Source organism: Varanus komodoensis, unplaced genomic scaffold, assembly GCF_004798865.1.
Source record: "Varanus komodoensis strain SLA01 unplaced genomic scaffold, ASM479886v1 scaffold24, whole genome shotgun sequence".
Classification (NCBI taxonomy): Eukaryota; Metazoa; Chordata; class Lepidosauria; order Squamata; family Varanidae; genus Varanus; species Varanus komodoensis.
In genome coordinates this window covers 4027373-4055123 of record NW_025335641.1, presented here as the reverse complement: position 1 = coordinate 4055123, position 27751 = coordinate 4027373, and the positions used below count along the sequence as shown (strand labels likewise).

General features: G+C 40.1%; 1 protein-coding gene across 5 annotated transcripts; it reads left to right on the top strand.

Moving 5' to 3' along the window:
* Positions 1–27751, top strand: LOC123024516 (SSX family member 2 interacting protein). Of its 5 annotated transcripts, none has more exons than XM_044432295.1 (14): positions 1–118; positions 9116–9251; positions 9951–10117; positions 10285–10485; positions 13989–14099; positions 18593–18728; positions 19057–19132; positions 19213–19390; positions 21143–21293; positions 22821–22957; positions 24068–24244; positions 24668–24764; positions 25652–25772; positions 26850–27751. In XM_044432295.1, the coding sequence occupies exons 2-14, from the start codon at positions 9209–9211 to the stop codon at positions 27007–27009; spliced, it is 1755 nt and encodes a 584-aa protein (XP_044288230.1). In that variant the 5' UTR covers positions 1–118; positions 9116–9208; the 3' UTR covers positions 27010–27751. The 5 variants fall into 5 exon arrangements, with proteins under 5 accessions (XP_044288230.1, XP_044288232.1, XP_044288233.1 ...); XM_044432297.1 differs by lacking the exon at positions 1–118 and adding an exon at positions 237–345; XM_044432298.1 differs by lacking the exon at positions 1–118 and adding an exon at positions 237–361 and having other exon boundaries at positions 24071–24244.

Genomic DNA, 27751 nt, shown 5'->3' with positions numbered 1-27751 from the left:
AGGTCGGCCAGTGGGTGGCGGGGCAGCGGCGGAGGCGGCGGAAGCGACTGAGGTTGGGGACCCGAAGCCGGCCTCCAGGCTGGCCGGGAAGACGTGGCTCCGCCATTCTCCGCAGCAGGTGGGCAGTGCCCGATGTCCGGCCAGTCAGGGGACGCGCAGCTGCCACCCAACCCAGGCAGAGGGCGGAGTGTGCGCGCTCCCCTCAGCCCCGGTTTCCCCGGAGCAGGTCTGGGCTGAGCTCTGCTCTGCGGGGGGCGGGGGCATCGGTAGGCACGTGGGAAACTGCGAGCGGGTGCTTGAGGCATGAAGAGGAAGACGCATGTGTGCACCTTGGCACACCTGGAGGTGCAGAGTGTGCTAAGTATGCAAGCATAGCAAGGGCGGGGGGAAGGGACTAAGTCCATGTGTTGGGCGAGAAAAATCCAGGGGGTGACGCCATAGACACCCATGTGTGCTTGCACGTATCTTCTCTCTAGGTGGGGGTCGCAGCCAACGTAGTCCTTAAATCTAAATATGATCCTAAATTTATGGGCCTGCAGTTGTTGGGAGGGGGGTTGTGGTAGGATATGAGAGGCAGCAAGGCGGAAATAAGGTTGCACATGCCCGGGAAGATTGCTGTCGTTCCTGGTGAAGGAAGAATTGTAGGCAGACGGTTGGAAGGAGACCCATGCGGCGGGTGGAGGGGGCGTTCCTTGAACATGTCTGTTGGCGGAGTATGATAACCACGGGGCGAGTAGCACTCTATGGGCGATGTATGCATAGAAGCGGTAACCTCGTGTTGCTTTCTGTCTGGGGTGCGTGTGTGAGAGATAACTTTAAAATGTCACCTTGTGCGATGACGTAACACTGTTTCCTTCTATACAGCTGCAGTTTCTCCAATATTCTGTGCTCATCACAAAATAGCAGTGCCAGATTTTTTGCCTCTCCCCTGGCATGGATAATTAGACCAATCCCCTTGAAATTTTGCAGGTTGTTTGTAGATTTGGCTAGCCATTGCGCCTGACTGACAAGCAGGGCCGTCTTAACAGCATTATGGGCCCTGGGCAAAGCAGTGTACTGGGGCCCCTACGACAACTACAACTACTGTTAATTTTGAAAGTTTTCCAATTTTCCAAGGGTTAACATACCCAGATTAGTATGGGGCCCACGGGCAGGTGCCCCTCAGGCCCATGTGTTAAGATGGCCCTGCTGACAAGGATATATGCCAGTTTGTTACATGCAATATGGGTTACATCTCATTTTCTAGCTTCTATGAAGTCATCAGAAAAAGGATTGGCACGGGATTGTCTAGCCATTGGGTAGGAGACTTTGTGCACTCCAAGTGATTTGGATTATAAATCCCATGAGCCCCAGCCAGCATGACAAATGTTGTGGGATTATGGTTTGGAAAGTAAAGGGTACCAGTTGCCTATCCTTGAGCTAGTCTGCGTATAGTTTTGGAATGCAAAACTGTGCTTAGTGCTTATCTTTATTAGGTAAGTATTTTAGCTCCCCAGACCTCTTAGGACAGGGGTCGGCAACCTTCAACACTCAAAGAGCCATTTGGACCCATTTCCCACACAAAAGAAAACACTGGGAGCCGCAAAAACCTTTTGACATTTAAAATGAAGATAACACTGCATATATCGTTATTTACCTTAATGCTATGTATGACTTCATTACAATTTAGCTGCAGCTCTTGTTCAGTCACTAAAAACTGTTATTTTTAATCTTACATTATAAACTAGTAGGACTCCTTTCATATATTTTGAATAGGAGAACAGCTTCCTGAAGAGTCAAAGGCAGTGCTAAAGGGCTGCATGCATTAAACAGCAAACCCCATAAGTTCGTCAGCAGTAAAAGCAAATGAATCTACCCATGTATCATTAAATGTTTGGTTTTCTTCAGAAACTTTTCTTCGATTTATCCATGGTTGGCCTATGGGGGGGGGGCTCAGTAAATCGGCGTGGGTCCACAGATGGGGGGCTGTGTCGGAGATATAGGTGTGTTTAGTGACTGATTAGCAGGTAAACAGTCAAGTGCTGTGAATTGTGACGGTCCCAAGCACAGCTTTTAAAGTTCAGATGAAGGAGATTACACTGGGACAAAGAGAATCTTCTCAGCAGTGTTTCATGTAACATGAGAGCCCGCAAGAAGCTTGTTTAACAGAGGAATATAGCGATTTACTTAACTAGCTAGCGCTTTGCTTCCAGCAGATCTGCGGCTGTGCCATGTTTTGAGCGACAGAGCCTCAGCAGAGGGGTTCAAGAGCCACGTGCGGCTCCGGAGCCGCGGGTTGCCTATCCCATCTTAGGAAGATGTTACAAAAAGCCAGAGTAGCATGGGAATGAGGGAACTGGGGAGAGAAAAAGACTTGATACAGTCGAAGTGTGTGCATGTTCAGAACCCAAGATGAAGGGAAGAAAGAAGGGTCTGCAGTCGTGTGATGGTTTAACAGTTAGACCTAGAGCTTCCCCTAGAGTAGGAGGGAACAAGATGAGGAAAAGTGTTGCATCTGCATCTTAGAAATACAGGATTCATGTGTTATATAGGTATGTATCTATCATGGGTGAAGCACACTTGCCCCTTTTGCCTGTGGATCAGTGGGAGAAATTTTGATATTAGCCAAGCTGAATATATCCCACCTTTTAAAGAGAACTTAAAGTGGATTACATCATTCTGTTCCTGCTGCTCTCAGTCCTATTTGCACAACAATAACCCTGTGAAGTAGATTGGGCTGAGGGTCTGACTGGCCCAAAGCCACCCAGTTGTCTCCATGGCTGAGTAGGAACCCAGATTGCCTGAGTGCCAGATCCACACTGTTTACGACTACACCATGCTGGCTGTCACATAATTATAGATGATGAACTAGGTAACAACAAAATTAACTGAAGTCAAATCAGGTAGCTTTACATACTAGTTGGAGGTGATGAACCTTCACAGATAAAGTCTCAGCTTCAGGTGAAATAAAAGTGCTTCTGTACGACAACTTAGTTCAGAATTTTTCAGGTGAACAAAATGAAATAAAAATAGAACTTTAGACTGACACTTTTGAGAGGGCTGGTTTTTTTAAAAAAAATCAGGTAACCTCCCTTGTGGACTGTAGAATGCTGTGGACATACTGTATCTTGATTTCAGTAAAATTTGACAAAATGCTTCATGACATTCTGATCACAAGCTAGCTAAAAGTGGGTTATTGGGTGGATCCATAGTTGGCTACAGAATCAGACTCAAAGAGTATTAATCAATGGCACCTTCTGTGACTGGGATGAGGTATCTCAGATATGCACTGACACACACATGCACTTATATTGATACCTCAGGGCCCAGTTCTGGGCCCAATAATAATTTGTATTAATAATTTGGATGAAGCAGTATAGGGAATGCTGATCAGATTTGCAGATGATACAAAATGGGTGGAGCAGCTAATACCATGAAAGACAGAAACAACTCTAAGTGCTTTTGTTAGGTCGGAGTGCTGGGCTGAAAGCCACCAAATGAAATTCAGTAGGGACAATGCCAAGTTCTACACGTGGGAAAAGGGAAACAAATGCACAGGTACAAGATGGGAGATACTTGACTGAAAAATACTACAGGTGAGAAGGATCTTGGAATTACTGTAGAGCACAGGTTGAATATGTGTCAACAATGTGATGTCACTACAAAAAAAGCTATGCTATATTGGGCTGCATTAATAGGACTATAGATTGCAAATCATGCGAGGTACTGGTTCCCCTCTATTCAGCATCAGTTAGACTCTATTGTGAGTACTGTGTCCAGTTCTGGGTACCACACTTCAAGAAGGATGCAGACAAACTGGAAAAACAAAGGTAACAAAAATGATCAGGGAACAGGGAACAAAGTCCTATGAGAAAAGACTAAAAGAGTTGCGTTTGTTTAGCCTTGAGAAAATTGAAGGGAGATATGATAGTACTTTTCAAATACTTGAAAGCTTGTTACACAAAGGAGTAGTAGGATCTCTTCTCAGTCATCCCAGAGTGCAGGCTGTAGAATAATGAAATTAAGTTACAGGAAGCCAGATTATGGCTAGATATCTGGAAAAAATCCTGACTGGTAGGGCAGTACAGCAGTCGAACCAACTACCTAGGGAATTTGTGGGCTCTGACACTGGAGACATTCAAGAGGCAGTTGGACAGCCATCTGCAGGAACACTTTAACTTGGAATCCTGCATTTAGCAGGGGGTTGGACTTGATGGCCTTACAGATACCTTCCAGTTCTATGGTTCTATCTCATCATGATGAGTTTAATCTAAAGCAACTTGTCCCTGGTGTCCCAGATCATTAAAACTGGCTGGCACATTTCTGTTATGCACAATCAAGTTGCAACTCCATTCAATTTTTTTCTGTTTTGTTTGCTCATAAGGAGAAATAATCTACCAACATTTTCTAATTTAGAAAGAAAAATGTAAAATAATACTGTTGCATAGATTTTACTAACAGTATAAATTATTTATTTCATTTCTATACTGTCCTGTAGTCAAAGCACTCTGAATGGCTTACAATGCTAAATTAAAAAAAAAAAAACCTCAACTCTAAGTCAGGCTAGAATATAAAGATAATGCCTATAAGACATTAAAAATAGTTTGTGCAGCAGCAGCATCATGCCCCTTCCAACTTCCTGCAGCAGACATCTTGCCTTTAGAAACATTAAAAATACAAGAAAGAAATCAAGAATTTATTAACTGATTTTATTGTTACACTGACTAATAGTTGAAGCTCTATATGTGATTAATAACAATAATGATACCTAACAAATAATAAAATACATTGTCGATAAAAGCAATAAAACACAATAAAATTCCATTAAAAATTAAAACCAGTCCATACTGCTAAGCCTGCAGAAAAGCAGCTGATAATATGTTCCCCACATCCCATGTGTGATTGAAGTTGGTAAATGCCTCAGCAAAAGAGAGGTCTTAACCTGGCTATGAAAAGATAATAAAGTCGGTGCTGGGAAGGCCTCGGTTGAGCAATCATTTCATGATTTGGGGGTACTTGTTGCCACCAGCTGAACCTCACTTGGAGGTGGCATTTGGACTAAGGCTTCAGATATTGAGCATAGTATCTGGGTACATTATGATTAGAAGAGGCATTCCATCAATTATTGTGGCCCCAAGTTGTGGTGGGCTGGCCAGAGGACTGCCTGGTCCCATTTATTACTTTGTTGCATTTTGCACAAGCTGCAGTTTATGAAATAGCTTAAAGGGCAACTCCATGTAGAGCACGTTACAGTAATCTAATTTAGAGAAAACCAGGGCATAAATTACTGAAGCCAGGCTATCCCTGCCCAGATATGGGCATAGTTGGGCCTCCAGGATATGTGATAGAAGGCCACCGCTACTCTGCTGAGACCACCAGAAGCTCAAGGGACAAAGATGGATTGAGGAACACCCCAGGCAACAAACCCGCTCTTTTGGGGGAAGTGTAATACCATCCAGAACAGGTTGAGCACCCTCTATCATGTCAGAATTACCACCCATTAACAACATTTTAGGCTTGTTTGGATTAAGCTTTAGTTAGATAGCCCTCATTTCAATGTATTAGAATTTTTAAAAGTTAGGTGTAGACTTACGTAATGGAATTACTTCTGTGGCCAGTTAAACCATCCTTTGCAAAAGTGGTTGTGCTTCATCCGGATAATGGAACTGTCTATGGAGAGGATTACTTGTCAAATGAAATGCTTAAGCTTTCATCAGCAGTCTGTGCAATCTAATCTTAGAACACGACTTTCTGTGTGCTGTTCCTTCTCATGGCGTAGCACCTTCTGTTGGTCTAATATGCATGCCTACATGAGGTCACTATTTGAAGTAAGTGGATCACTAAAGATTAATACTATGTGGATGCCTTGTTTCAACATTTGCAAAATAATTTGGATTTTTGGGGGGTGCTACTTAGAAATGGGCTGACTGGTGTGTATAAATTTTGACAAGAGCTTTTTTTTCCCTTATTGGTGATGCAGCATGTGATACATTGAAAGGCCATATGGTTGTACCATCATGCTCTTGAAACCAATTTATCTCTCAGCAGTTAATTCTGAACAAGTCTGTGTTAGATTTAAAGTGAGGCAGCAGTTCTACCATTTTAACCTTGTATTGAATTATTCAGTTCATCACTCTCTTAAAAATTTGTATTTTTTTATTTATTTGGGTATTTTTATCCCACCCAGTTACAACACATACAATATTATATGTATATACATATAAATAGTACATTTAAATTTTCCAACTAGTTTAGTATGGATTCAAGCCAAAATGTTCATTCTCTGTTGTCTGAATTATTTTTATTCGTAAACGACGGGGAGATTTAGGGCATAAATTGGGAAAATTGACCATGGAGCTGTTTTTTGCATGCAGTTTTTCAAGTTGTTTAAACAAAGAGTTCCAAACAGAAATAGCTAATTACCATATAATGCAGGTGCTTCTAAATTTTGGATGAATGTTTTACTACTTAAAAGTATGCTTCCATTCAAAGACTACTGAGAATCAAGTTGACTTAGAGCAAGAATCTGTAGTTTGGCACCACATGTACCATATCACCCATAGGCACCTGCAGTAATGCCCTCAAATAGGTCACCAACTTGGTGTTCATGGACACTCCAAAACTAGTTCTTTTTTTTAAGTTTTGTTTTTAATGTTTTTAAAAAAATCTGCATGGATTTGTATTAAATGAATTCAACTTTCCAGCAATTGGGCATGGAATTTGGATCCAAGGATCCAAATAAGTATCCATCTGAAGGTGGTCCATTTGAAATTTTTCGTATTTAAATATTGAAAACATTGTGCTAATCAGAATGTTTTTGTACAATACAATGATGATCCTGTATTTCTTTTTTGAAAGTTACAGTAAAGCTTCGGATACTGATGAAGCAAAGTTAGTCTGGACTAGTCCATATAGGAGCTCTTTGGACTTCCTTTTATTATGCTAAAATAGTGGTGCTTTTAGGATTTACATTATTGTACTCTCCAATAGGAAATATGAGTTTTTTTGCAGTATACATACATGTACAACATTGATGGATGAACAATGTCTCTTGTCAGTAATACTGGATATAGGCTCTGGTATTACCAGTTACATAAACTTAATTTTTAAGTAAAAAACTCTTGTGACACTGAAAAGTGATTAGAATGTGCAAACTGATGTAGTAGCTGTCATCCATTTCATAAGGGTACCACCACAGGAAAGTCCATTTAAGATGTTGGTAGGTTTAATAAAGTTGGAATGCTGGCACTGTTGTAGTTGGGAACAGTTCTTCAGACTTAGCTCAGTGCTACAGTATACATCTTTATCAAAGTAGCTGATATGATGACTTTTTGTGTACTTTTCCAGGCACAGGAGTTTTTCTGTTAATTTCTCACACAAAGCCATAAAAGATCTCATTAACATTTATCTTTGCTTTTTCAGAAGACTCTAAGAATGCACAGTTATTCCATTGCCTTGCTAAATTCTGCCCTTGTTCCTTTCCCACAACTTTTTCATCTTCCAAATCGTACTTGTTGCCAACCAGAATCATTGGTACATCAATGCCTTTGACTTGAAGAATCTGTTCTCTTAGATCATGCAAATCATTAAATGTAGACTGTCCTGTAATGGAATATACTAAAGCAAATCCTTGATCATTTTTCATGCAGAGTTCTCTCATGGCTATAAACTGTAAAGTCCTCAGATCAATGGATTACTGGAAGTGAATACTATCCTTCCAATATTGTACTGTCCAAACTTTTAACTGGCAAGAGGCTGCAAAGAATCTATTTATATTATATATAATATTATGAAGCAGGTAAATCATTTAAACACATGTGTACATCACTGTGCAGTAATGTCCCCACAAAATGAAGCATCTACTGGTCATTACTGGACATATCACATTAGCTGTACTGTACTACCAGTCATTAGCTGAATTTGACATTCCCTTTTTATAAAAATGTCGCCATGTCATGTGTATTATTTCCTGTTGATCAACATGCAGCCAAAGAACCATAGACATGACAAGAGACCAAAGTGGCAATCTACTGATTAGACATTTTGTGGTCGTGCCCACAGCTGTTTCTCAAATTCCTAAATGTTCTTACAGGTCTAAAAGGTTAGGAGGAGACCCTGACTTAGGTTGTGAGCACTGGAATTCAAACCACTGTATATGGCCAGAAATCTTCCTGGGCCAGGGAGCATTTCTTAGCTTGTCCTACCATATAAGATCATTGTGATAATGAGAGCTGTGCCATCTGTGCTAATTTGAGGTTTTTGGAAGAACATGGGGGTTGGAATACAAATGTCATAAATATTGATACATTGCTTTTGAGTGTTTTTTCAGATATAACTAGCCTCTATGCATTCCTTTCTTGGGTGCGGGGAAGAGGGTTATGCCACAGCCAGGGAGCCCATAATTATTATGGTTTTTTATAAACATGGCAGAAGCTGCTTATCCACTTTAAGCAACTATTTCTGAAGGTTCTGTTCTCCTATCGTCAAGATGGCTGACTGTTTGCAATTACAAAACAACAGTATTTTTGATACTGCCTGGAATTGACAGTATCAAAAATAAATTATGGCAGTGGAAGTAAGCTTACCATTACACAGCCTTGCCTACTTGGGTCTGACCTTAGTGAAGGAGTATTGTTTTTCAATTCTGAAAATTACGATTTTTTTAAAAAAAATACGAAGACTGCCTACCATGCCCCCCTCTTTCAAAATTACATTGGGTCATTTGGAAGTTTGCCCTCTTAGTAATACAGTTTCTTTTTCTTTTGTATAATCCCTTATTTAGGAGGCTGGGATGCATATTGTCTAAATGCTGGCAAGTTTCCCCCTCAGTGTGATGAACACAGGGAGATGATGGGAACTAAAATTGCATGTTGCATATCTGTTTCCAATTTACAATGCCTGATGGCACCTTCTGGCAGTGTGTTTATGATAAAGATTAATAGCATGTTGATGTTTTAATCTGAAATCCCAGGCCAAATTGTCCTTCCATTTGATACCCTTATAAATACTGATTTGGTTTAATGAATCTGAAAATGTAGAATGTGTTTTTAACCAAGCAGAACTCTTGTGCGCCTGCTTTAGCCCCTTGTTTGAATTTAAATACTCATGTTGATCTAAAACATTCTTGCTATTTTAGGAGATGCTTATGTAGGAGATTAAAGCTGCAGTGGCCATAATGCCCCTTCTCTGTCAACGCTGTTGATCAGATAGTCCAGATGTATTAGTTGCTATGGGAGATTGGAACACTGTTACAGTGTCAGCACCGTCACCAGGTAAAGTCGTAAGTTGAAATTTGGCTATGTTTAATATAGAATATTTAATTATACAGATAGTTAGCATTTGCTTAGCATTTGCTGAGATAGGAGGTTGAGCATATGCACAAAAAAGCTAGCTACATCATTTAAATGAAAATGTAAAGTGATGTGGTGGCATTTAGTACATAATGCTTAAAAGCTAGGTTTTGCAGAAGTGTCATAAATTCTGTATGTGTAGCTAAGTACTCCCACTTAATAGTGAGAAAAGTTGAAGCATACAGTGTTGTTATCTGAAAGAAATCAGTAGCACTAATATTAACTTATCTGTGAAAAGTAATGCAAGTAGATCCCTTACTCAAGTTTCCTAGCAAAGATTTTGGAACTGTTGTGATAAATAGTCTGCCAGATACTGGAGGTTTGTGTTTGTAATACAGCTTTTCTCCCAGATCTAAATAATGTAGAGTGGCATTCCTGAGCCTCATATTATTTGCCGTTATTGTGCTGGACTTAAGCTTGGCTTGGAGCTGCCTTAAGTGGTCTTTGATGCAGAAGCCGGGAAATATGTTGTAAGCCGCCCCGAGGCTCCGGCAAGGGGCGGCATAGAAATGTTTTAATAAATAAATAAAATAAAATAAAATATATATTTGATTAAAATAATAAGTGACTGCTGCAGTTGCCTTCTCCTGTAATATTTTGTTGTTGTTTTTTCCTCTCTAGAGACTAGTATTACTTGGTATACCTCAGCCAAAAATATGTCCCCCTCAAGCTTGAGTATGCAGCAAGTGCTATGCTCACCACTGCCTTCCTCCAAAAGTGTGCACAGCCTTTGCAGTGCCTTCTGCACAGAAGAGAATGTTGAGCAGAGCCTCTCCTATCTTAACAGGGTAAAGCAACATGTTCTGTAACTATATTTCTGTTGCAAACAAATTCCCCCACAGAGCCTCCCTTACCCCACCTCTGCCATCTTCACCTGCAGAAATAGCAGGTAATCATGATAGAGATGTGAATGTTGTTGGAGATGGATTTAAAAATTACTTCTCTACTTTGCTAGGAGCTGACCACACTTGGCTTCCCTTCGCTTTATTCTGACTCCAAAGGTAAAGAGTTAAGTGTAGTATCAGCGTTAAACTGTATGAACGAGCTGCTCTTGCTTCAGCATAAGACTCTGCGAGCTCAGGAAGAAGCAGAAACTCAGCACTTGAAACTGGGCAGTGATATGGACCATCTGCAGAATTGCTACACTAAAGTGAAGGTAAACTTCCTGCGCTCTTTAATCTGTGAAAATTCTCTATTTTCTGGGATTTATTTAATTGCACTTCTATACTGAAAGCCCAGAGGCTCTTTGGGTGGTTTACAGTGTTAAAAAGCATTTAAACAAGCAACTAAATAACCATATTTCAGTTAAACAATAAAACCAATACAGCTACATCAACAACAACACACAGTGACTGTAATCAAGTTGACGTGTGGCATGGCAGCAATAATGATAAAAACAATAATAAAAATTACAATGATCTATTAAAATATCTGGAAAATAAAAGGGTTTTCACCTGGCACTGAAAAGAAAAAAGATACGGTACCAGGAGTACCTCTTTGGGGAACGTGTATCAAAGACTGGGTGCCTCCACTGAAAAGGCCCTTACTTCTTGGAGGGGGGAGCTCCCTGAGAAGGACCTCAAAGGATGAACTTGAGGCTCAGGTAGGAGAATATGGAACCGAGTAATTCTTCAGGTAATCTGTCCCCAAAACATTTAGGGCTAGCACTTTGAATTGGGCAAGACTTCAACTGGCAAGCAGTGTAACTGAGAGAGGACTGACATCCTCCAACATCACTTCCGTCTTCTCTGGATTGAATTTAAACTTATTGGCTGTCATCCAGCCCATTATCGAGTCCAGACACTGGTTCAGAACAGCCATTGCCTCACCTGGGTTGATGAAAAACAGGTAGAGCAGAGTGTCATCTGCATGCTGATGGTACTTCACTCCAAACCTCCAGATAACCTCTCCCAGCAGTTTCATGTAGATGTTAAACAGCATGGGGGGTAGGATGGAAATCCTGTGGTGCCCCACGACATAACTGCCATGGGGCCAAGACACTATGTCCCAGCACCACCTCCTGGAATCAGCTGGTCAGATAGGAATGGAAACACCACAAAGCAGTGCCTCCAACTCCCAACCCAGCCAGCCTATCCAGAAGGATACTATTGTTGATGGTATGAAAAGCTGCTGAGTGGTCCAGAAGAGCCAACAGGGATGAACTTCCCCTGTCTCTCTCCTGGCAAAGGTCATCCCACAAGGTGACCAAGGCAGTTTCCATTGCAAAACCAGGAATGAAACCAGACTGAAATGGATCTAGGTACAGGCAGTCCCTGGGTTACAAATGAGTTCCATTTCTGAGAAAACAGAAATTTCTTTTTAAGTCAAATTTGTATGCAGGTCAGATCATGAGTAGTCAGCCCTCCGCATTTGCAGCAGTTAGGGTTAGTTTTGAGATGCTGAGCTAATGAAATCCAAATTTCTTGTATCTTTCATCTTCTAAGTAGATTTAGGAGTTTCTCTTGCAAGTAAATCAAATGTTTTAAATAAGTATTTGTGGACCACATAACTCACTTAGAATGCTCCCTTTATGGTAAGAACTCTGTACTGAGTTATGAACCAGCTTCAACTTTGACACCAACTCAAGTTTTAGCTTCTTTGCATGCTGCAATGTAGGTATGAATTCTAGTGTATACCAAGCAAAAGCTAAGAGAAATGAATGTAAAGTTAAGATAGCACTTTAAATAACTACCAGTGTGGTAATTATTTGAAAAGCTATCTTAACTTTATGTTAATTCACTGCACTTAGTGATCATTCACTGCTGTATCTTTTCTGTTGGACCTTCATAGTAGCATCTCACTTTCTCATCCATGGTAGTGCTGTGTCGGATAACATGTGTGTCTCCATCCAATACAGCACCATTATACAAAGCCTGTATATGCAGCACATTTTGGCTGTGTTAATGATAGTCATCTTTCCCCTTCTAACCTCAATGTTCTATTAGAGATTAAGTCTAGAAGAGAAGGATTGCTGCATGTAAAGCTACCAATGCACTGCACTAATGCATTGTTCTCATCGAAGAGACAGTATGATATGTAAGATGAATACAAACAGGGAAACCTATCAAGCCAGAAAATTGTATTGGTGTTATTCATAAGTAAGTAGCTTCCACTGTGGTGTCAATGGTGCAAGAGGAGCAAGAGTATTGAATACTGCCCCAAGTATGGTCCTCCCACAGTCTAAACTCAGAATCACAGAGTTGGAAGGACCCATTTAAGCCATCAAGTCCAGTTACTTTCTAAGTGCAGGAGTTCAGTTCAAAGGATCCCTGACAGGTGGCTGCCTAGTCCCTTGCTTGAATACTCCAGTGATCCAACACCTCCTTAAGCATTTGGATTTATTGTCTGAGAAAGTTTTCCTGATAAATGTATTGCTGTTACTTTATTGCTCTAAGCATGTATGTTTAAATTAATATTATTCTCTTGCTGTATATATTGTAAGCTACCCAGAGAGCCTTCTGGGCTAATGGTAGAAATTTAATAGATAAATAAATCATCAAAATCTGCCTTCCTGTAACTTAAGCCTCCTATTTCATGTACTGCAGTCATGGATAACAGCAAACATAATGTGACCCTCCTCAGTGTGAGAAGTTGAAAAGCCCTGTCATGGCCCTAACCCTCAGACTTCTCATTTCACCATATCCATTTCCTTCCTTCTTTCTTGTAGGACATAGTTTCTGGTCCCTGATCAACTTTGTTGCCCTTCTGTAAATTAGTTTCAATTTACCTGAATCCTTCTAGACATAAGTATCCAAGGAGAAGTCTGACCACGGCAGAGTAGAACGGAACTATCACATCTTCTGATTTTGAAACTGTACTGCTGTGAATATAATCTAAAATGGAATTTGCCTTTTTGCAGCCATATCACACTTCTGACTCATATTCAGTTTGTGTTCAACTCTAGCTCCAGGATCCTTTTCACTTGTATTGATAGTTGTATTCACCAGTATCCATCATCTTACACCTGTGCATTTTGTTTCTGTTTCCTAACTTTGCATTTGTGTCTGTTAAATCTCATTCTGCTATTTTCCTCACAGTCGTCTGACCTATCAAGAGCATTTTGAAATTTGTTTCTGACCGACCTCTAAGGCTACCCTACTCAGTGTGTCATCTGCAAATGGGATAAACATCCCCCTGCCCCACAACTTCTTCCTCTGAGTTATTAATACAAATGCTAACAAGTGCAGAGCCCTGGACTGAGCTCCACAGCTCCCCATTTGATACTTCCCTCCAGTCTGATGAGATACCATTGACACACACGCAAGCTATGGATCCACCCAGTTAGCAGCAGTGCAGTCCAGCTCTTACTTAACTAGCTTGCTGATTGGAATATCATGGGTCACTTTGTCATATGCCTTGCTGAAGTCGAGAGATACTGTGCCTAGATATGTGATTAAGAAGCAGATTGAATATGATCTTATAATAGCAGACATAAATTAAGTTCCTACTTTATTCACTTAAATCCATGAAGGTAATGTGCTAGTACTCTAGAGAGTAATAGTGTTATGACATCTAGAACTCAGTCACTTAATGTGAAATGTATATAATTTACATTACTGAAAATTGCAATTCCAGTAGTTCAGCAATAGCCAATGAAGATTGGCCCTTTCTGGTACATTCAAAGTGAATTGTAGGCCATTTTTCTTTCCTTTTTAAAAGGAACAGCTGGAAGCATCTAGAAGAGAAATTGTTGGACTTCAGGAAAGGGATAGACAACTGCAGTGCAAGAACAAGAATCTGCACCAGTTACTCAAAAATGAAAAAGATGAGGTTAGTCAGCCTTTGCTTCTGTGGCAATTGCACGGATCACTTTGAGAGATGTATACATACATTACATGCGTGCGCGTGCACACACATGGATGCATATTTAGTAAATATGCATACCTTTAATCCTATAGAAATTCCACTAAGGGGGGGTTATTGAAACCTGTCTTTGCGGTGTTCCTGTGTGATCATATAGCAAATAAATTTGTCATGCTTGTTGACAGGCAGTTTGTGATCAAAAATTCTGTAAACCTATGTTCTGTGCAAATAGGAGACTATATTGGGGCATATGTGGCCTAGATATCCTGTGGGGGATAAATTGCTTGCATGGTTTAAAACTCAAATTGAGGGAAGAAGTAATTGAGGGAGAATTGACACTTCAGACTGCTAGGGTAACCTGACAAATTTTGAAGCCTGATAGCTGGTAGAATGAAGTGGAAGAACACCAAGTGTTCAAAACAAGTCCAGTGTAGCTTCTGGGATTGTCAAGGCTGCACTGTTAAAACAGATCTCCTGACACTTGGCTTGCTATCTTGGCTTACTTGGTTGTTGAATGTATCTAGTGGACACAGTACTTTATTCACCTCTTCCTACCTGATACCGTGGGGCTTACAGAAGCCCCATAAGGAAAGGTTCTGCAGCTTTTGGAGACCAAGCTTCTTCAGTTCATCTTAGTATACTGCTATAAATATCGTGGGGTAAATGAGATGTAATTTCAGATTGAGTTCTCTAGCCATATGTTGAGCTTTTCCAAGTTTCCTTCTCTGATCAGATATTTCCTTGGGTAATCTTAGGAAAACAATTTTATCTTAAACTGGACTCCTCTGAAACTTCTCCTTTTGCCTAGGGGTACAGAGGAGGTATTCTTTAGTTGATACATGCAAGAGCTTTACAATTACAGGTCTCACTGTCACTCCACAAGTAGGACCAGAAATAGGGCAAGGATGTTAAATACCAAGATGAAAACTTCCATTGCAGGACTAAATCCACATGATCCATCAGTCTTGCCTCCAGAGGAGGCAAGCCAAGCAATCTCAGGCAAGCCAAGAAATCTCAAATTGGCCCTCTGAGAGGAGGCTTCCGAAAATGAAACATGAGCAGAAGTTGCATTTTGGGAAACTTGCACATTGGAGACTCATGCAATAACTCTGTCCATGCTGTTCTATCTTGTTAGACTACTTAGTTATCTTCAACAACATATTCCTCAGCAGAGCAACAATTTCATTTTTCTCCCCCTCTCTTTGCTCCTGTCTTAGAGATCTTGGCGGGATGAGGCTGAGGAATTGGTGGAAGTCCAACACCTTTCTTAGACTGAGAAGCTGCCATAGTCGAATACTTCCCAAAGCTCACTAACATACAGCTTCTCTTGGGCTTGAAGCAATTACAAAAATAAAACAACATGCAACACTACATACAGTCTTGGGTAAAATAAGAACAATAAACAAAAATACAGATGAATTGGAGATAAAACGTTTAATATTTTCAAAGCTGAAAATTAAGAGATGGTAAGGAGCGGTAGACAACATGTGTCACCATCTCAGCTGGTAGTCTGTGCACTGCACATTTAATGGCAACATCAGAGCCACAGACAATCTTGTGTATGTATCATTTGGGACCTGGGATGGGGCCAGCACATGTTAGAACGGAGCCCCATACAGACCGCTGTTGCTTTTCTCTTGGACTGGTATAGTGCTTGAAATAGCCCATTCCACCATTGTACTGAGGATATTACAACCCTTGGAGGTCCTCATAGCATCAAGATCCTTGCTACCAATGAGAGCTCGATTCTAAGTCTTACCTCAGAGGGTGGGAACTCTTCTATGAAGACACTGCATTTTGGATGACTCCACTGCTGCCACCCCAAGCTCTATTGCTAACTCCTTGACTTGCAGCACTTCCGGATCTTTCACTGACCATGTCATTGCCTCTGCCATGCCACCAAATCAGTCATTGTCTACTTCCCCAGTACTTTCTGGACCAAGAGCTGAGTCTCCACTTCCTGCCCAGAAGATTAATTGCTGGATATGGTCTACTCATCCTTGGTGGTCCTGTCTCTCATTGCCTGAGGCAGCTACAGGAACCCAGGATCCAGTCTCTCCATCAGAAAACTTGGACTGTTTCTCGGATCAGGTCTCCTGAATGATTCAGTCTGTGGGCCTGGACACACAGCAACTGATAGAATGAGGTTCCTGGTATTTGATATGGTTGGTCTGTGTGGAAGCATTGACCCTGGTTGCTATACTGTTTCTACCAATGCTTCTGTAGATGCTAGAGGATGCCATCCTCTATGGCTGCAATTTCAATATAGCTCAAGAATATGCATAGGATGCAGGAGAAAGACATAGACTTCCTTTCCAACATTCATAACTGAACTCAAGCAATGTTGAGTCTGCCCAGGAAAGGTCACGTTTAGAACACCCCACACCAGCTGACAGGGAACATTGCTACCTGGACCTGATGGGGAGCTACATATACTTATCTTTCACTTTGGGACTGAGGGTAGCAAACTACCAGGATGCCACGGCTTGGTTTTACTCTTTCTTTGGGACAAAATTGGCTGCTCCTCTGACCACCTGCCAGAGGACTAAAGAGAGCTGGCCAGGGTCTTCAAAGCCAAAGCATGGCGCCTCTTCTGCCAGCCAACTACTTCAGCTCACTTTTCCAGTGAGATACGAGCTTTCTGAATGGATCTGCCATTCCTAGCCTTCCTTAGAGACAAGGTGGTGCTGCATCCAGACCTCTCTTTCAGGGCATTGTTTTGCCTGGGTTTTTTGCATCCCCCACAGATCTGATAGAATCAACTTTACATGCACTGGACATTCATTCCTTCATTCCTACTATTCCAAGACAAGAGTCGTTTTGACATTCTCAAAAAATTTTTATTTCCTACAGCAGCAAGAACTTGTTTATATCTGTGCAAAGACTAGTGGTTTGGGTGGGGGAGACAATCTCCCTAGTTTGAATTTGACTCCTGTACTCTGGCAATGGCAACTTCCATTGTTCTACATGCTGGAATTCCTGTGTAGAGCAGCCACCTGGTCTGCCCCATCGATTGTTCTGAAACACTACAGACCCAATGCTAGTGCAGTAGAGTTGTACCTTTAGGAGAACAGTCCTCACCTTGGTTCCCTGGTAATGGCACCAACCCACTTCTGGAAAGGTAAGTTTGCTAATGACCCATACGTGTGATGCACAGAAGCCTTGAAGAAGAAAGGCAGGGTTGCTTTCTTGTAACTGTCATTCTTCAAGTGGTTATCTGTGCATTCACATGACTTCTCCATTGTCCCTCTTCAGTGTCATACTACCAAGATGTTTATTGGCTAGAAATTGGTTGCAGCAAAGGTCAAGGGCGGTCTATCAGATCTTACCTCTATCCTAAGGGCACAATGTCAATCTCAAGTTAACTGAATGGGCAGGAACTCTTCTTAATATGCAAACACCAAGGGTGGGTGAAGTGCTCCAGCCAAAACTCTCTCAGCTTTGAAAACTTCTCACCACAGGCTCCATGCAGACTGTTGACGGGGACTGGGCATTATGCTGACATGACTCCAGTCCTCCGTCAGCTTCACTGGCTTCCCATTCAAGTCTGGGCCCAATTCAAGGTGTTGGTGATGACCTATAAAGCCCTAAACGGCTTGGGTCCTGGCTACCTGAAGGAGCGCTTACGTCCATATATGCCCGCCCGCCCCCTGAGATCAGCGGGAGAGGCCCTTCTCCAGGAACCCTCCGTGAAGGAAATTAGGAGGATAGGTACTCGGAGGAGGGCTTTCTCTGCGGTGGCGCCCCATCTATGGAATGCGCTCCCCAAAGAGGTCCACCTGGCGCTGTCGTTATTAGTTTTTCGGCGCCAGGAGAAGACCTTTTTATTCAAGCGTCATTTTAATTGTTAATGTTATTTTTATTTTAAAGTTTTTTGGCCAGGGCGACTTATTTTATACTGGTATGTGTATTTTATATTGTTATTTATGTATTTTAATTTATTTATTTGTAAGCCGCCCCGAGGCTTCGGTGATGGGGCGGCCTAGAAATTTTCCAAACAAACAAACAAACAAACAAACAAACAAATAAATAGAGTCTATATATGTTGATGTGCAGATGACCATTGGAAGAACATTACAAGTAAGCATCTGATCAATGTGTTTACATGATTACTTTTTGAAGATTATATGAAGGTAAATAAAGAGCCCCTGATTTTTATTAGTAGATTTTTTTCTCCTCTGTTTAGCACAACTGTTCCATCCTTACGAAGTGTAAAAACAAAGCAAAAGTGAAGTTGAGCTGGGTCAAGTGGTAATTATCTGGAAGGGACTGTTCATTTAAATAGCCATTAATCATATACTTTTAAAAATAATAGGCATCTTCATTTTTCATTGTGGGTAAACCTCTGAAATTCTGGAATTAATTTGAATTCTTTGATACATGAATAGCAGAATTTCTGGTAGAACTAGTTTCTTATTAGACAGCAATTTTTAATTTGAAAATAAATGTATGTATTGCAGGTACAAAAACTACAGAATATTGTGGCAAGTCGAGCAACACAGTATAATCATGATATGAAGAGGAAAGAAAGAGAATACAACAAACTGAGAGAGCGCTTTCACCAACTCCTTATGAATAAAAAGGATAAAAAAATGGGTATAACTTTAAAACATTTTGCTGGGGTAGAAATTGTGATGTGGAATTTACTCCTTTTTGTTCAAGTTTCAAATGTCCTTTGTTGTTTCCTCACTATCTTTTGTGCTGTTTATTCACATTCAAGTATGTAGCAGAAATGTAAAGAGCAACAAAAGAACAATGAAAACTTTGCCTTTGGGAGTTTAGATCAAATAAAATTATTTATTGGTGGAGTGTAAAATGACTGTCCCATTCACTTAAGGCACCAGTTGCAAAATTTAAGGTCAGTTTATCTCTTGGTGTGTGTGAGATGCATTTTCTCTCCTTGATGGAATGTCTCTCCTTGTAGCCATGGACGTTCTAAACTACATAGGTAGAGCTGATGGCAAGAGAGGTGCATGGAGAACAGGGAAAACAGAAGCTAGGTGAGCTGGTCACTGTATAGCTATTTTTTTGTCACTGCAGCATAGTCTATGTTTACTTATTCTAAATGCTCTGCTTTCAGGAATGAAGAAGAAATGTACAAAGCTCTTTTAAATGAATATGAACAGCGCCAGAAACAGCTTCTGGTGGAAAATGCTGAACTCAAAAAGCTACTTCAACAAATGAAGAAGGAGATAATTTCTCTTCTTCCACCACAGAAGCAGAAACCTAAAGAGCAGGCTGAAGATTGCAAAGAAACTGTAAGTGTATGTAGAGAACCTTTATGTAAACATTTTAAAAAATTCATCGTGTGTTAGTCATATACCATAGAATCATAGAATAGTAGAGTTCGAAGGGGCCATGAAGACCATTGGGTCCAATCCCCTGCTGTTGCTGGACACCAATTTACACCATTCCACTCAAGTTTACCTTGTAAATTTTTAAATTCTCCCAAATGCAGTTTATCTCAGCTTAGTTTTAAAGGGCTAGAATTCATTCTAGTGGCTGTTTCTTGGGTAACTCTGAATCTGGTTTATTTTGTTTATCTGTCAGTTGCTTTTCAGGTCCAAGTCAGCACCAAAGCAGCAAACAAAGTATAAGACTAAAAAATACAATAATACCAACACTTTGAAATTCAGATATACAAAATGAATACATTAAAAATCAAATCATATGCATGCATAGAATTATACCCTAAATAGAAAGGAGCCAGTATTAGAAAAATTGCAGGACCAGAGAGTAAAGAAAATAAAAATCCAGTGCCACAGCAGTTTGACCAATGAGACACACTAGTTAAAAATGATCGGAGAGGTATGGAGGCAAGCTTCACCTTTGTGATGCTCCTGCCATGCATAGAAGGCCTGCACCCGTTCCAAGTTCAGCGGGTTACAGAGAGCCTCCTTGGATTACATCTTCAGTTAGAGGACCTATATATATTTGTGTCCTCTTTTTTTACATTGTTTTGTAATACATTCTGATCATTTCCACCATATTGATAGTAAAGCATTAATTGGTACTCTTGAGTACAAAAGAGAGCAGGAGCAAGTTTTTGGAGAAATGTTTGCAAATTCCTAATTTTTTAAAGAATGCACTTTGAAATCAATATTTTTCAAAAACAAACCACATTTCCAGGCTTCAGTTGGTGCAGAGGAAATTTGAAAAAGATGCACAGAAATGTGCATTCTTCCCATTGGAAATGCACCCTTTTCTCATTTGATCAAGCCTAAAACAAGGTAGAAAACAAAATTTAGAGTTAACTGAAATGAGCTTTAAAATTATTTTTGAGAATCTCAAGTTGCTTAAAAAGAAAGGAGGTACTGGTTGAGGCAAGATTTTTCTTTTAAGTGCTGCTTCTGGAGGAGACATATACATGACCCATGTAAATATAAGTAGATTCATAGGTGCATGCATTGCAATTGTAAATTGGATGCTCCCAGATTAATTTAGGGTTAGGGCTAATTAAGGGTAATTGTTGCAATTAAGGCTGGCTTGCTTGCTTGTTTGCTTTCTTTACTAAACTACCTGATAGCCTTGGTGCTTTACAAGATGTTATATACATTAAATAAAATAGAAACAGCAGTTAAAAATCACTATAAAAATATTATCATACAAAACTTAAAACCAAATTTAAAACAAATATAAAAAACTGTAATAGCTGAAATTGGCCTGTTTAGCAGCTAGAAAAAGCCCCAATATTATAATAACTAACTACGTGCTGTGTGGTAGAGGACAGTCTTAACCTGACACTGAGAAGATATTCAAGTTGGCACCAGGAAGGCCTCCAGTGGATCATATTTAGGATTTCTAAACCATTTTTTAACTCAGATAAATTTTCAAGGTGGAGAATGATATTAAAAAATACATGTACCATAAGTTGCATATTAAAATGCAAATTAAATCAGTAGCACTATCTTACCATCAGAAAGAACATATATAAACTAACCTATGCTTAGTTCTGAATTTTACTGTTGTTGTTTCACAATTATATAAGTTATAACCTTTTCATCTTTTAGATCCTGTCAGACATGGAAGAGGATTCTGGAGAAGCAAATAAAGAGAATATGTGGGAACTTTCTTGTGAGACAGTGCGTGAACAGCTTGCTAACAGCATTCGCAAACAATGGAGAATGCTGAAAAATCATGTGGAAAACCTTGATAACCAAGGTAAAGCTGAGAACAGAATTGCCTTCGTGACATCTTTTGCTTTGCTGCAGTAAGCCAATTGAGTACTAGTTATGGAAAGGTCCAATTGTGATATAGCTGCCTGATGGTGATATGGTCACTGCAAAATGTTTCAAGCAATGGATTTGGGTTCAGTCATAGTTCCAGTATTAGTCATAACTGACTGGAGTTCCATTCCTTTTAATGGGGTTCGTCTAGGAATGACTAATCCAACCCTAATAGAAATAGAGAATTTTCCTAAGCACAGTTGAACAGCTGGATGAAAGTTATATTTAACCATAATTATATTCAGGATAAAACACTATACTGTTAAGAAACAGGGAGAATAAATATATGAAAGTCATAGTCTGGTACACAGTGTAATAACCAAAATAAAAATGTTTACTCGCATGTTTGCTTTTAATTTGCATTATTGCTTGGCCTCCTTTCACCTGCAGTTAATTGATAAACAGTTAACTTTATTCTGAATTTGTTCAGGTGTAATAGTTTTAAGAATACTACTCCTGTTGTGTTTTCCTCCCAACTCCCCTCTCTGCTCACAGTTGATAATACTGGTCATATGTTACTGGGAATGCAGATAGTCATAGTCAAAAGGTATACTTTGAATATATTCATTGCATTATAATGAATGCAATGAATATTTGCATTCATACAATGAATATTATATTATTATTATAAAAAGTAGTGATTTATTGCTTTAACTAGAGTTTGTATATGATTTTATTCCTATATGTTTTTAATCTTTATGGATGGCTTTCATGGTAACTTTGCTTTACAACTCTCAGAAAAGGTATTGTTTTATATGACAATTCTTAACAAATCCACCAATGTTTGATGTACATTTTCTTTTATTCCTTTATATACTAGACAGACAAGCACATCTATCTCCAGTAAAATCAGTTGGAGTCTTGCCAATGGCTTCCTTTGATTTTTGACACAATTGCTCTGAAAGCACATGGCTTGTTTATCTGATGGGGACTAAATGAGCCCATGTAGCCTCTGAGAATAAAGCAGTTAAATACAATTTAGTAGCCATACTCTCAATGTATAAAGAATGCCTCCGTATATAGTGTACAAAAGCAGGTAAGTATGATCTATACTAGATTGCTTAAAGAAATTTGTACTGTGAATCTAAGAAACATGTTCTTGTGAGGCTCTGAAGCTCTCCAAATAGTGGTCTGTAAAACGAATTCAGTAACTACTTCAGTCAATCCAAATTTCATAGCCAACCAGTCATATTATATACTAAATAGAAGGCCTCTGAGGAGGGGCTACGGCTCATTGGTATGGCACCTGCCTTGGAGAAGGCCTTAGGTTCAGTCCCCAGCATCTCTAGGTAATACTGAAATAATGAAAAAAGTTATTTGTGAAAGCCAGTTTGACTCCATATAATGCAGCTTCCAGTTTTCCTGTGTTCCTATCACAAGTCAAAGGAAAGTATATAGTTTGTATAATAGCAGCTATAATACCACAAAACATAAATAAACCAAAATTATGTTTGAAATGCAGTATCGCATGTATATTCTGGATCACTCCATGAAAAAGATACAATCTCAAGAGAGGACCATGAACTGGAAGTTGAAAGGCTGCAATTGGAAATTCAGCAGTGCAGAGAGATGGTAAAAACTCAACAACAGCTCCTACAGGTAAGAAGTATTAAAACAGGTGGTAGAATAATATGATAAAAAGGTCAAAATGTAGATGAAGGATGCAAGAAGTGAAAATGAGAAACAAGTGCAGACTTGCACAAATCCAACTAATTTTTTATTTTAAAAATTACAAAAGTATTAGTGTACATTTGGGGTGCAAAAAACCCCAAAAAACTAGTGGTAAACCAGCGATGGATACCCCAACATGCCGCTTGGTCACCTCAGAGAGACAGTCAGTGGCTATCAAATTGGAAATTACAATAAATGATTCTGTTTTTGTTTTTAAATGTGCATAGGGGCAAGGAAAAATGCCACAGGACTGAAAAAAGGCTTCTATGCATTGATGGGGAGAGGAGAAAATGCATCTTTAGCTTCCAGGTTCCCCGGCATACTGACTGGAGGATCAGGCAGGGGAGGTGGGACTGGGGGACAACCCATGGGGAGCCTGATCATCTGTCAGGCACACTGTGGATTGTTTCATGAACATCCCACACTGTGTAGCTCATGCATGAGATGCCATGCAGGATTATGCAGAGTTACCTGCTTCAAACTTTCCATTAAAGCAGAAGTGGGCAACATGCCCTAAAAGGTGAAATTCTAACTTGCAAGCAAACTAAATGTGAACTTTTTGGTGTTCTGCATTGCTATGGGATCTCATGTTTCCCTCCTTTTTATAAAGATAATTTTGGGGGCACCCCAAAGTGTGCCAACATGCAGATGTTGTCCACCCTTGCTTTAAAGCATAATTTTGAATGCAGTGAGAAAAATCTAAGGTATACTCCACTGTAGCTGTTCTGCCTCTCTTGGAACTGATTAGTCTTAAAACTTCTCGAGTGTGGCAGGTGGAATAGTGTTCAAGTACAAACCAGCTGAATAGAAATGGAATCTTTTTTCCTTTTTTGGTGGCTCAGCTTTTCACTTCCTTCCTCTCACTATCACAACCCTCATGTTACTGTTCTTCTGACACCTTGTCGTAGTGCTGCTATTCCCTGATCCCCACCTACCCTATTTTTCAGTGCTTGGGGAAACTAAGGAGATGTTACTGTGGCAGAAGTAGATTCAAAATAAACACTTCCAATTTTTCTGTTCTTCACATTTTACCTGCAGCAGCAGCTAATTTCTCCTTGTAGCGATGATGACACCAGTATGTTGCTTCAGGATTGTTACTTGCTAGAAGAAAAAGAGCGACTAAAGGAGGAATGGAAACTGTTTAGAGAACAAAAAAAGAACTTTGAGAGAGAACGCAAAAGTTTTACTGAAGCTGCCATTAGACTAGGACTTGAGGTACTCAAAAAGTTCAGTATTTTTTAATGGTGGAGAGGCACCTTTTTGCACTTCTCAGTGATCAAGATTACCAAGACCTCAGGCCATCCAACCCAGCATGCTTTGTTTTTATTGTGCTAACTGTAAAAACACTGGAATGCTCAGAAGGAGAGATTTCTGTTAATGTGCACTGGACATGTGCCAGGAAGCTCTCCCTGGCAGTAATTATTCTGCATGCGTTTGTTTTGTGTCTACAGAGGTGTGTCCCATGTTGGTCTGAAAACATGTCTGATGTGCAACTTGTGAATGATCTGTTTACAGCCTGTAAACAGTATCCCCCTGATGCATACCAAGCTACAAATGGGCTGAAATGCAAAGACATATTTGACATGCAAAGACTTGAAGTGATTCACTGTGATAATCTTGCATTTTCTCTTGGTGCAGAGAAAGGCATTTGAGGAAGACCGTGGAGCTTGGCTAAAACAACAGTTCTTAAGTATGACTTCTGATCACATGAAACCTCAGTGTGCCTTCCAGGGAAGTAAGTATTAGCTATAAAAGCAAAAATAATATATGTGGGTACATCCATACAATCCAAACATGTTGTGATATGAAATATAATTTAATTTATTCTACTTATACTTTGCATATTTATAAGAAGTGGAAGATATGGTCCATAGGCATGTGCACTATACCACAACAGTGTTCTGTGGCCCAGTGAGCTGCTGCAGTAGTATGCCTTTCCAGCTGCTCTTTAAATTCCGGTGATCCGCCACCAAGATGGTAAAAGTTCCTTGCTCTCCCCCATACATCCTCACCTTCATATGTATTTCACCTTCTGAACTCAGCTATTGACTGGAGATTCCCATACAGTTTGCTGAATTCTCACAACATGGGAAAGTGAGCAGATGTCATAGTCTTTAAATCATGCAAATGTGATAACACCGATCTAAGGGTTATCATTCCCAGTTGTATATCTGGCTCATAGGTTTGGTGGATTTTGGCAATGTATATACCTTATGCAGATTTACAGAAATGGTGCCTGATTGCCTATGGCACATAAAGATTACATCCAGGCAATCTTTGGCTGTATTTTCTTTCTTTTTTCTCCTAGCTAAGGACAAAAGGAAAGGACTGGACAGCCTTTTCCCATTTTTCCCAGCTAAGAAATGCAAAGTTACTTACTATTGCTTTTTCTGAATTTCTTCTCTCTCTCTCTTTCCACTCATAGCTGTAGAGGCTGACTGTGAGAGGTTGCATCTCCTCCCCCTGCACCCACTGATTGGGACTTACCATTTTTATTGTAACTGCTCTCATTTGCTTCCTGCCATTAGTTCAGAATTGTGCAAAGTCATCTTAAAACTAAAGGCAAATCCTTTCCTGATTTCCTCCCTGCTTTTTGAACATTTGCTGTGTTTGTTTCCTAAGATTCTGACTTGGACAATCTATTAGCCAATGCCAGATCTCGACAAAAGAAACAGAACAACTTGTCCAATGTTTCTAAGTACTCGGATGTTTGCCAGATAGCTCAGCATATTCCTGAGAACAGGTACGTACATTCCCCCACCCCATCACTTTATTCTTTTCGCTTTCCAACAACCCAAAAAATACTTGACTATGATAGACACATTCACAGCCCTGAGAAAGCATTCCACTAGACACTTGTAAGAAGCTTCTAGACTTTCAGGATTCATTATCATTGTCACATTGATATTCTTTTCCTCTGGTGAGGAATCCAAAGCTGCTTACCTAGTTCTCCTCCATTCCATATTTGGCCTCACAATAACAACCTAGTCAGCCGGTCAACTTCATGACCCAATGGGGACTAGAACCCAGATCTCTTGAGCCCCTGTCCATCACTCAACCCACCTTCCCACACTGACTCCAACCTTCCTGTCTAGCTGACAGGGTAGCTTCTGCAATGAAAAGGAGTGTATATTCACCTGTATTCCCTTAGGATCTTTATTACACCGAGAGATCAATCGTGTGACCCCTGCACAGCTTCTAAGTGGATTCTGAGGTGTGAGACCAAGCCCTGACTTTGGAGCTGGGCATCCATACTCGGATTTCCCTTGAAGCTTGTGCAGAATGAGTCATGCTGGGTTCTTCTCTGAAGGTGGGAAAGCAATCATGGAGAAGGGCCTAAGGGGTCCTGGAGGAAGGGTGACTGGGGCTGTCATGAAATGAACTATCGTGGCTGTCTGGCTGAAATGTAGGGCAGGATGTGTAGATAGGTAGAGATCACCCCTGCTGCTGTGCATGGGATGTATGTAAGCCTCTGAGTCTGGGGGTTTATGAATGTTCTTAGGTTTGGAAAACTACAGTTAAAAGTGTCTTGCATATGGCAGGCCTTAACAGATCACATAGGTGGCATTAGCCCACTGGCTGTGCATTTCTGCTTCTCACTGCCTCTTGTTTTTTAGCGCAGAAGAGAAGAAAACCAGAACCCAAACTGCATTGTGACATGTAATCAGTAAATGGTATTCCGTTTGTGTATATATTGTGTCAGCAGTTGTGTAGGGTCAGGCTTCTTATCTGTCTCACAGCCTTGTCTTTGTATATGTAAACACATTTCAGAATAGGCATGTTAATTTTTTTCTTGTTTTATGTGGTTTCTTTCCCCCAGTTCAAGCATTCTGGATAAAGCACCTAAGGACCGAACGCTAAGCCAGCTCAGAAGGGAACAGTTGAGAAAGATGCAGGCCAGTGATGCCAGCCCTGTTGCACAGGATGATATGGCTAGTTTATGCATACGACTACCAGAAAACTTGGTGCAGAGCACATAGAGTACTTGCCTTAGAATCTTTCTTGCTGTCTTTTGTTAAGCAGATGTGTCCATAAACTTTTTGCCTTCATTTAGCGAAACAGGTTGTAAGCAGTGGAATTGATCAGTGGTGGTGCTAGCAGTTGTGCTGTATGTGCGGGTTTTTAAAGATTCCCCCTCCCCCACCCTAGCTTTCCTAATTGCCCCTTTTGAGAGGCTGTTTAAAAAGCAACAATTCATTCAGATTTCTTAAAATCTTACAGTGGAAGACTAGGTTCTTTAACTGATGGAATGTGTGAAATTCCAATGACAAAATGCTTCAGTGCTGGTATTCTTTCTTTTTTTCCACTTCAGGCAAACGTAGCACTTTTACCACTAGTTTATGATGAAAAGTTCACTTGTGTTTCAACTGTAACTGGCATTGAAATGTCTTTTTCTTAACTTGAATGTACAGTACAGTATATTATAGATGATTAACATGATAGGTTCTATATTTATTGTGATCTTAGATTACCTCTTTTAATATCTCGTAAATTAAAAAAGCAAGGCCTTAGTTTTCAGATAGATGAGATTAAAGAATTATGTGATAATGCCAGACAATTAAATTCATGGATCCAAAAATTATAATATTTTATATGCCAATCATAACTGAGGTTCTTTGTGATACAATGTTTACAGATGAGTTTTTTAAGCCTATCGTTTCAATGAAAAATAAATTATTATAAAATGCATTTGCAAAATAAATGTAGTATGTGTACACAAGC

What these genes read in the sequence shown, in the direction of transcription:
- LOC123024516 (XM_044432295.1), top strand. Translation starts at nt 9,209, where the DNA reads ATGGGAGATTGGAACACTGTTACAGTGTCAGCACCGTCACCAG. An exon ending in TCAAAAATGAAAAAGATGAG is followed by an intron (nt 14,100 to 18,592) that starts GTTAGTCAGCCT and finishes TATGTATTGCAG; the next exon opens with GTACAAAAACTACAGAATAT. An exon ending in CTCAACAACAGCTCCTACAG is followed by an intron (nt 22,958 to 24,067) that starts GTAAGAAGTATT and finishes TTTTACCTGCAG; the next exon opens with CAGCAGCTAATTTCTCCTTG.